The 10,906-nt window shown below is 49.4% G+C and overlaps 1 protein-coding gene across 1 annotated transcript in view; it reads left to right on the top strand.

Moving 5' to 3' along the window:
- The first annotated feature begins 2,999 nt into the window (after window positions 1-2,999).
- TSPAN15 (tetraspanin 15) overlaps window positions 3,000-10,906 on the top strand; it is a 48,464-nt gene continuing 40,557 nt past the window's right edge. The window contains exon 1 of the mRNA XM_006212891.4: window positions 3,000-3,197. Coding sequence (XP_006212953.2) covers window positions 3,102-3,197 — 96 coding nt within the window. The 5' untranslated portion in view covers window positions 3,000-3,101. The remainder of the gene's footprint in view (window positions 3,198-10,906) is intronic.

The following is a 10,906-nucleotide window of genomic DNA, read 5'->3' as shown; positions in this document are numbered from 1 at the left end:
TTATAGTAGGCAACCAGAATCCCGTGGGATATGGCACCCCTCACAGATTTAGCCCAGAGCATCATCCTTAAGGGAATTTTTTTTTTCACTCTGAGGAAGGAATGGGTGGTGCCCCTCAATCATTTTAGCCAACCTACGTATCTTGAGTACTACAAGCATACTTTGTTTTATTGTACTTTGCTTTATTTTGCTTTGAAGATACGGTGCTTTTTACAAACTGAAGGTGCGTGGCAACCCTTGTGCTAATAAGCAAGTCTGTCAGTCCCAATTTTCCAACAGCGTTTGCTCACTTCACATCTCTGTGTCACATTTTGGTAATTCTTGCAATATTTCAAGCTTTTTCATTACTTGTTATGGTGATCTGTGATCAGAGATCTCTGATGTTACTATTGCAGAAAGATTATGCCTCAAAGGCTCAAATGGTGATTAGCATTTTTTAGCAATAATGCATTTTTAAATTAAGGTATGTACATTGCTTTTTTAAAGCCATAATGCTAGTGCACACTTAATAGACTATGGAATAGTGTAAACATAACTTTTATATGAACTGGAAAACCAAAAATTCATGTCACTCACTTTTATTGTGGTATTCGTTTTGTTGTAGTGGTCTGGACCCCAACCTGCAATATCTCCGAGGTGTGCCTGCACTAATTTCACCAAAGGAGAGCTTATTTCTAATACCTGTTATGCTGGCTAGTAGACTGTGAATCTCACTGATACATTCATTATGGCATTCTCTCTGCTGATCAGTACTGAGACAGGGAGACCCGCAGGGCTGTCCTGAGCTGACTGTGTGATTGTGCACATCTCAGACATGGTGGGAGTATTTACACTGCGGAAAGTGCTAACAGGGTCCCCCTGCCTCTTCACGACCACCACTACCACCAGAGAGTCAGTTTTTAAACATTGACCAGCACACTACTGGGTAGCTGAGTGCCCTCTGGAGTGTGGCCTTTCTGAAAAATGTTGACTGACCACCTCACCCTCATGATTACCTCTAGGCTTGTAATGCTCAGTCATGGCTGCACTTTAGAAATTTGCTGGGACCTTTACAATAATACTGATTCCCGGGGCCCTAATGGTGGAGATTCTGACTAAACTGGACTGGGGTGGGGCTTGGATATCAGACTACATGTAAAGCTCCCCAGGTGGTTCTAAACTGCAGCCAGGGTCACACTTACACCTGTATGTTGCACTATTTATGCCACATATTCTAACAAAGAGTTATTGGCAAAAGCAGGATTGGCACCAGGCCTGCTGACCCCTAGCCCAGAGCTCTTGGCAAAAGGAGGGAAAAATTGAAAATGGGTTGTCATTTCTGAGATTTCTGTGTTTGCAAATGTGTCTGAGGAGCAACCCATGGCCCTTGTGGGTCAGGCTGGGGATGAGGAGAGACGACAAAGTTGCTCAGGAGCCTGGGAAGGGCTGTGCCCCAAAGAGCTCCAGGCTCCCTCTGCAGGGGTGTCTCAGCCTCATCCCTCAGGGCCTCGCACAGGGGCTCAGGGAGAGCTGAGAGGGACCACTCAGGTGTGTGCATGTCACTAGGGACGATTTGAAAGACCAGAGAGAGTGAAGCTAGAGAGGCCAGAACTACAGCCGGGGGCAACTGAAAACCCGAGTTGGGAAGGAGGCTAGGAGGCTAACCCCCAGGTAGAGGGAGACAGCCGAGCCCTCCGAGGGCAACGTGCTGAGCTAGCCTCCCTAGGGATGGAGACAAATGTCTTAAAGAGTGGTTGTAAGACTAGCTCTGTGGGGCTGGGTGAGGGAAGCTAGTCCCACAAAGAGGGATAAAGAGTTGTTTCTTCCTCCTTAAAGGACAAAAAGGACAGCTTCTAACCCTGCGGTAGATGCCCTCAGTTATTCATTTGAAGGTGACCCTCAGCAGCCCCCTGGTTCCAGGTCTCTATGCAACCTTGCTGGGCTTGCTCCTTGTGTACCAGGAAACTGGCTGCCTTTCCCCTCCAGGGCAGGGCATTGCTTCTCTCCACACCCCCGACCTTACTTTCTTCCTTCTAGGACAGAGCCCTGGGGGCTGGGCCAGCCCGGTCTATCTCTCTGGGAGGCTTGGGAGTCCAAGGCCAGGGACTTGGACAAGCATGCCATTCCTGCTGTCACCACCAGGTACCCCACCCAGCACTGCCTTGAGCTCTCAACCTCTCAGCCAAATGTTTAATTCCCGAATGCCACAAAACACGGATTGCCTGGCTCCCAAGCCCCAGACTGAGCTAGGCTTTCAGGGAAAGGAAACAGCAGTGAGTCAAGCAGGGGCTGTGGGAGACAGACTCACAGCCAGGAATACAGATACAGACCCCAGGCTGAGGAAAGGCTGGGTGTGGAGTGGCTGTGTCAGGCCTGGACTGAATGTGTGCCAGGGTAGGGGGGTCACTGATTTGGCCTGGGGATCAGAGCGGCTTCTCAGAAGAGGAGGCCCTTGGGGCAGAGTTGGGATCTCACCTGGCCACAGAGACTTGTTGTGGAAAGGCCTTCAACAGGGATTCTATTACAAAGGAAACTGCGGGGGCCCCAGCCCTGTGGGGGCCCAGCCCGACACAGGAATGCTTCACCTTCCTAGATGCTGCCCTCCCGACCCCTTAGGCTGAACAATTCCACTTCCTTATTCCATTCGTGCCTTGCACACTCATTTGCACACTAACACCTTAGCGGTAAATTCTTGCTCTTTTCCCATAGTCTTCTCTCTTGACAACTGTGGAAAGCAGATATTTCTATGTACCCTGCATGAGGCACACTCGCACTCTCCCTGGAGCGCCGCTGTATACATTACAACGACCCTCTCCGCGCCTTATGCAAAGGCCTTTCCGAAGTTGCACGCAACCTCGCAAAACCCTCGCCCGCGACCCTCCCTTCGCCTCCTCCGGGTCCTGGGCCGCAGCCCCGCCCCCGTCCCGCCCCCTCCCAGAGGCTGGGCCTCAGCCTCTCTCTCATTGGCCGCTGGAACTGACTGGTCGCGGGCCCGGGCTGTGATTGAGGCTGGCGGGTGTCAGTCCCCGAGCGAGCACCCGGTGGCGGGGCGGGGCGGGGAACCCGGCCGGCAGCCGCAGGTGGGGCTGCTCACAGCAAGGGACCCGGCCCGGGAGCCCAGGATGCCCCGCGGGGATTCGGAGCAGGTGCGCTACTGTGCGCGCCTCTCCTACCTCTGGCTCAAGTTCTCGCTCATCATCTACTCCACAGTGTTCTGGGTGAGTGACCCCTTCGCGCCCCGGGATGGGAGCGGGAGCCCGCACTCCCTTGTTCACCCACACCGCCGGGGGCTGGGTCCAGACTTGTCTGCTCCAGGGAGGGCTCCGGGGGCGCGCTTCTGGCTTTTCTTCCCAATTTACCTGGGAACCGGGAAATTCAGCTGCCCGATAGAGAGCTTTAGAGCTCATTGGCCACGTCTACGATGAAGGAGCTCTACGTGGCTCACCTGTGTGCACCGTAATAGCAGTTTGGTTCTGCGAGTCCACTGCGCTTCCGCTAGTGCTGTAGGCGGCGGTTACCATGGTGGCCGCGCCCACCCCGCCTGCCGGGTATTACTGAGTTCATCTCCCCATCTGTCAGTGGAGAAGTGGTCAGGCTTTGTGAACTGGGGTCCGGAGACCTGAATTCCTGATCCTGTTTTCCCTATTTAGTTACCGATGCCTCTGAGCAAGATGCTTTCCCACTGTGCCTCGGTTTCCTCTTGGGTGGAGGGAGGATGGCTTGTCCGTGTTGTGGTCAGGATTCCCTGATCGTGTCTGGGGAGGTCTCCCGCTGCTCCTAGGGCTCAGTAACTAAAAAAAGTCACTGGGCTTAGCCTTCTCTTCTGTCTTATTGGGGGCTGGATGGTAATGGTTAGACATTAACCAGGCTTTGAATCCTGCCACTACCACTTTCTATGTGAGTGATCTTGGGGAAGTTACTTTAACTCTCTAGGCTGTAGTTTCCCATCTGCAAATGGAGACAGTAATTATACTCAAACTTTCAGCATGGTTGTGGAGATTAAATGAAACAGGCCAAGTACAGTACTTAGCACAGGGACCAGCAAAGAACTCAAGAAGTGTGAGCCATTATTATTGCTACGGGCAGGGGAGCTGAGCCCTCCTGGTAAGCTGACCCAATAGACTGAATTTCTTTATGGAGATTTCAGACCAAGCTGGGCCCCCTCCTAGAAACGAGGACATCTTTCTGCAGGCCATTGCCCACCCTGCCACTCTAGAGTAGTCCCACACCCACAGTGTGCCGCAGGGCAGACTTGCCCAGGTACCTGACACCCATCTCCTCCAAAACACACGCATACATTCCTGGTCTCCTCTTCAGCTCTCGCTAAGTCTATTCTGCTGGCAGGAACTTCTGGATCTGCCATCAGTCCTGGCTTTGCTTGTGACCCTCCTGTGGATGTGACCTTGCCTGGTGGGTCAGGATTCTAGTCTTGTTCGGTTACTGGTTCACTGGGAGATATTGGGCAAGTCACTTCGCTGTTTGGGGCCTCAGAGCTGTGAATTGACTTGCCCAGCTCCCAGTCTAGTTCTCTGACTCTATGTAATAATGTGGAAGACAGATGAATGGAATATTTGGGGGCCAGAGGATGTCATACAGATGCACGGATGGAGGCTCCAAGGAGGCAGAAGGTTGTTTGTAGAGCTGAGTTGGGGATAATTTGAGCTGTCATTCAGCGGTTCTCTCCCAAATTTGCATCACGATCAACTAAAGAATTTTAAAAGCACTGCAGATGCCTGGGCCCTGGCATATGTATTTACTTAAATTTATTTAAACTCCCTAGGTAACTCTAGTGTGTACTCAGGGTTGAAAACTGCTGGGCTAGATGGTCTCATAGGCTCCTTGATTCTGATTCTGGGGGTTTTTTTTTTTTTCCCTGCTCCTTGTTTGGCCTCAGAAGCTCTTCTCTCTCTGTAGGTCAGAGCTGAAAGAGGGAAGGCTAAGGTTGTTGTGTAGGGAGGTGAGAAAATAAGGAGTTGGAAGGCTGAGGTTATGTTTTTGGCTATACTATTTCTCTTGATACGTAATTACTGACCAGTCTGTTAAACCTTTTTGTACCTCCACTTTCCCGTCTGTAAAATGGATAACTGATATCCTGTCCCACACCTCATTGGATTGTTTTTAGGATTAGCAAGGTGGGGAGATAGTGATATGTGGGCAAGCCAAGTGCTATGCAAAAGAAAGTTACACAGTTAAACTTGAACTCGAATTTTCAAAGCCTTGACTTGTCACTGTCCCCTGCAGCCCTGAGAGAGGACCACTCTGTGGACCTTGCTCTGCTTCTGTTAGGGCAGGGTGAGACTCAGAACTCAGAATCTTTCCTCTCCACCACCTGAGATTGCCTTCCCAAGTATTTAACTTCCCATCCCTGGAAGTATTTGTGCTTAAAAATCTCCTCACCTATGCCAAGAACTCAGCCACCTGTCAGCTTTGCCAGGGCAACTCCAGGTGCCAGAATTAACTGCAGGGTGGAGGCCCAGTTTAAGTAATTTGTCCTAGACTGGGTTTGCTATTAATTGGAAACCATTACAGGAAAGTGTATTATCTCCATGCCATCCCTTGGGAGGAGGAGCGGGGCCAAGGGTTACTTGCTTTATAAGCCCAAAGTGCGAACACTTTCATCTCAGTATTTAAGGGGCCATACATTTTACCATAGCTGTGTACCTTCTGTAAGACTTTTTGCTTTGAAATTTAGTATCAAATAGGAAATTCAAGGATATTGTACAAAATTGAAAAGTACAAAAGAGTGATCATCAGTGGTAAGCCTCCCTCCTACCCCTCTCTCCTGACCTGCTCTGTCCAGAGGGGACTTATACTAGCAGTTTCTTGTTATTCTTTTCTGAGATAATATCTTAGGCATAGGATGTCCTAGGCACAAACAAGTGCCTGTATTATATGTCTTTTTTTTCTGCATAAAGTAGCACACCATACACAGTTCTGCCCTTACCTTTTCGCTTAAATTTAAATCCATGTAAACTTTGGAGCCCTGCTAGGGACTGTCTCACTCTAGTTATGGCTGCATAGAATTCACTGTAGGCTCTGCCAAAATTTATTTAACCAGTCCCCAGCTGGGGAACTCAGGTTGTTTCCAATCTCCAGTTGCTGTAAACAGTGCTGCAGTGAGCATCTTTGAACGTGTCATTTTGCACAATATATGTGTATGTCTGCAGGGTAATGTCTGGAAGTGGAATTACTGGGGTAGAGTATATCATATACATACATACAGGAATGCACTCACCATAAATGTTTACAACTTGATGAGTTTTTACAAAGTGAACACCCCTGTATAATCAGCCCCCAGGTCAACCAACAGAATGGACAGCAGAAGCCAGAAGCCCCCCTTGTGTCCACTTCTAGTCACTTACCCTTCCCACTAGCGGTATCACTATTGGAATGTCTAACAGCACAGAACAGCTTTGCCTGTTTTTGTATATGCAGTTAAAATTTTGATAGATGTTCAAATGCCATACATAGAGACTATAACTATTATATTATTATTTACATGTAATATATTACTTTAAACGGATTCACTTTTTAAACTCAAATTTATTTTTAAAATTTATTTTAAACTCAAATTTATTTATATTTATTTATTTATTTAACTTTTTAAAATTGAGTTATAGTCATTTTACAGTGTTGTGTCAAATTCCAGTGTAGAGAACAATTTTTCAGCTATACCTGAACATACATATGTTCATTGTCACATTTTTTTTCCACTGTGAGCTACCACAAGATCCTGCGTATATTTCCCTGTGCTATACAGTACAATCTTGTTTATCTATTCTGCATTTTAAAATCCCAGTCTGTCCCTTCCCTCCCCCCGCCCCCCCGGCAACCACAAGCTTGTACTCTATGTCTATGAGTCTGTTTCTGTTTTGTATTTATGTTCAAATTTATTTATTTAAAATGTATTTTTATATCACCGATGCCAAGGGGAAACCAATATTCCTTATCAGAAATAGCAGGTAACAGTTACAGCAAATATAGCACAGGGAAAACAAAACAGCATTATTAAATACTAGCTAGATACTGTGGGTGCTGTGGGCTGTGAACATTAGGCTTGCCCTCGTCATTCAAAAGGCTGGTGGACAAGTGTTTAAGAGGCATAAAGACAAACTGACACTGAAGCTGAGATTTGCTCCTTGATGAGATTGGGAGGATGAGAAGGGAAATGAGCAATGAAAACTTCTCTCAGTCTGGGAGTCCACATGAATATGACGAACAATTTACAACAATCTCCCTTCCCACGCTTGGGGGCCCTCTTGTTTTCAGAAGGCGACCTCGGGGCTCAGAGGGGGCGTGTATCACCCAGCAGAGCTGGCACAGGCCCCCAGGTCCCCTCACTCCCAGCTCCTTCTGTAGGCAGCCGAAGGTGTCCCCGTGAGAAATGAGCTCACCCAGAGGCACTTGGAGCCTCCTCTTCCCACCACTTGGGTGAATCATTCTGACACATGTGCCCTCAGCCCACTAGGGACACACCTCTAATTATAGCACTGACCACAGGGTGTCCAAGAGATCCGTTTACACGACTGTTTTTCTTCGCTGGACTGTGGGCTCCTGAAGGTCAGGAGTGTAGCTCATTCATATCCTCTTCTAAATTCTGGGCTCAGGGCTGGGCACGCAGTGGGTCCTCAGGGGAGGCTTGTTGCATTTGGGTGATTGAGTCCAACCTGTATCTTGGAAGCAAGGATTGGAGATATGGACACCTGGGTGAGAGGCCAAGCAGCGTGTGTAGCCAGCCTCAGTCAGGTTTGCTGATGCCTTGAATTTGCAAAGTGGGCTGGGCTGATCATGGAGACACTGGCTTTCTAGACAGCACCACGCCTGCTGCCTTGACAGTGAGGTAGTTTTCAATTGGATAAGGGTGTCGGGGCTGAGGGGTATTGAAGAGTGAGTGGGAAGGAAGTGGGTGTGGATAACTGGTAGAGATTAAAAGTGCCAGAGGCGATATTAACTCTTCCTTGCCTTCTCCAAGATGGGCCCCATTATCATAGTTTGGCCTGTGATTCTTTATATTTCCCTAAGGTTTAATGGTTGAGCGCGGACTGTGTATCAGGCTATCTGGGTTTAAGCCCCAATTCTGGCACTTACAGGTTGAGTGATGTAGGCACTACCTTCCATGTGCCTCAGTTGCCTTATCTGTAAAGTGGGCGACACTACCTGACCTACCTGAGAGTTGCAGAGACATTAAATGGATTAATTATAGGAAGAGCTTAGAGCAATGCCTGGTGCGTGATAAACACTACACCAGCTACTTAGAGCCATTCCTTTCCTACCTCCCTCTCTATTCTTCTAGACGCTCGAGAGTCATAGACTGGGAATTAGAAGGGCCCTTGAAGGCATCTCTAGGGTGACCTTTTCATTTTATTGAGGGAAAAACAGGCCCAGAGAGGAAGCAAATAGCTGAGACCCCACAGCAGGTTAGTGACAGACCAGGACCCAGGTTGCCTGACTCCAGTTTCTTCATGGGGTCCCTGTGACCTTTACCAGCCATCGTCCCACCCCTCCGCTGTGATCCCTTCATGTGTCAGGGCTCAGGGTGGAGGGAGAGGACGGCACTTATGGAAGGAGCCAGGTACCTGGCCTCCTACTTAAGCGCAGCAGGAATTTCTAACTTTGGAAAAGAGCGTTGTTGGTGTGAAAATAATATGTGCACATAGCTACAAAGAATTCCAAGCAATTCAGGTGAGCACATTGAAGACAAAAATCACCTTCGATTCTCCCACAGGGAGAGAACCACTGTTGGGGTAGACACCCATTTGGACATCTCCTTATATGTATATGTACATACTTAACTTTTTAAAACAAAATGTGTTTGCTTCATTGGCCAGGTCCATTTCCCTCTTGTTCGAGGGAAGCATTTCATAGAGAAAGTAGTGAAACTCAAGCAGAAAGTGAGGCGGCTTCATACTGGAGAAGTGATCACTGTGCCTCATAGGCTGTTAGAGAAGACCTGGGCCCAGGCTCGGACCTGGGTCACAGAGAGGCCCTTCCCACCCCCATCCCGGCCACAGGGACTTTAAAATCCAGAAAATCAGGCAGGCAGCCCTAGGAGAGGTTTGGAAAGCATTCTAAGGCACTTATTTTCCAGATGAGCAAATAAGGCCCTAAGAGTTTCTTTGCACTTAGCCTAGGCTTCTGTGCATGAACCCTCCTTTTCCTGTAAGAGGGGGCTCATTTTAAGTTGCAGGACTGGATTGGGAGCTCACTGCCTTTGGTTGTTTGCTCCTGAGAAGCAGGAGTGATGACCTGCCTTCCTCCTTCCCCCTGCCGCGTGCCTCTTCTCTCTGGGTGACTCAGTGCCAGCCTCAGGTGCGGCTCCGAGTAAACCAGATTAGGGACTGATAGTGAAATATCTACACCAGCTGGCTCCATAGACAGACGGGGAAAGATGTCTTCTGGGTAATCCTAGGATACGGGATTGAAAAGATAGACCTTTTCTAGAGGGAACCTCTTGATGTGAGTGGTTTGGAATTGACATCTTTGTGGAAGGCAGGAGAGTCCCATTTTGACCTGCCATTCTCTCCAGGGTGGGGACTGTTTGTTTGCTTGTTCAGTTAACAGAATAGTTATTTAATGCCTACTCTGTATGCCAGGCCCTGTGATAGTCACCAGGAAACAACTATGAACAAGACAGGCTTGGTCCAAACTCTGGAAGACAGGCACACTAGTAAATAAACATAGCTTGTGATAGGTGCTAAGGAAGAACTCAAAGAGCAAGTGGGAAGAGATGGGAGTTCCTACTTTAGATGGGGTGGCTGTGGAAGACCTTTATGAGGAGCTCCAAGAGTGAGAAGGAGCCAGCCAGAAGAAAGGCCTGGAGAGAGCGTCTCAGACGGAGGAGAAGTAAGTGCACAGGCCCTGAGGTAGGCAAGCATGGCTGGAGCAGATGAGGAGGCCTAAGAAGGGCCGAACTGTGGGTGGAGAAGGTGACAGGGGTCTGGTCGTATGAGGACTTTTGGGTCTTAATAACCGAGAGGGGAAGTTTAATCATCAGGACCTGATGGCAGTGCCCCCTGGAGACATGAATCAAATGCTGGTTCTGCTGTGACCCTGGGTAAAGATCCAAGTCTGAGCCTCCTGGACGCCTTCTCTATGGATACACCAGAGGGCTGTGGGGAGGATCCTGCAAGATTGAGGATTCAACAGCACCCAGCATACCGTAGGGCGGGTGTCCACGGTGGGATGGAGACTTGCCTGGGGGCCTTGCAGAGCTCAGGGGGAGCTGGAACACAAGATGTGACGAGAACTCCTGAAATTTGTCTTATAAGAGGAAGCTACTTTCTGCAGGGAGTGCCCTGCCTAGAGCATCCAGCTGTGGCCTTGCTCTTGGGCAGAAAAGTCTGACCCCTCAAGACAGCATGTGGCTTCTTCTGGGGCCTGGGTCCTCCCCACCTCTTACCTCTTGGGCTTTAGCGATATACCAGTGAGGCTGTGCGCCACATGATGGGCACACGGGGCCAGACAGGCCAAACCAGAAGTATCCTCAAGGCTCTGAGAGCACCTGGAGAAGGGGAGCTGGGAGAAGCACTTCTGGGAGCCCAGGGGCAGGGTCTGCCTTTGCCGGGGAATGTCAGCCATTCAACAGGTGCGCTGTTCAGTTCCAGGCTGGGCCTTTCCGCCCAGGCCAGGGGAGGGGAAACAGGGAAAACTAAAAGCTCAGCCCACAGGGAGATGGAAACTGAAATCAGGCAGCAGCGGCCAGTTGGAGGTGGTGGGTGATTTCCTGCCTGGCTGCCTGGCCGTGACTGCAGAGGAGCCCTGGGAGAGGACTTCCAGGTGGTGGGAGCAGGGCTTGGAGGGCACGGAGGCCAGGTAGAGAATTGGAGGATTGGAGATGGGCTCTGGGAGAGAAGGGTAGGTTACCGCAGAATGGCATGTTTGTTGGGCCTGGATGTTGAGGTCAGAAATGCCCTCTGGGAGGACTGCA

The sequence above is a fragment of the Vicugna pacos genome, chromosome 11, assembly GCF_048564905.1.
Source record: "Vicugna pacos chromosome 11, VicPac4, whole genome shotgun sequence".
Lineage (NCBI taxonomy): Eukaryota > Metazoa > Chordata > Mammalia > Artiodactyla > Camelidae > Vicugna > Vicugna pacos.
This window is presented reverse-complemented; position numbering and strand designations above follow the sequence as displayed.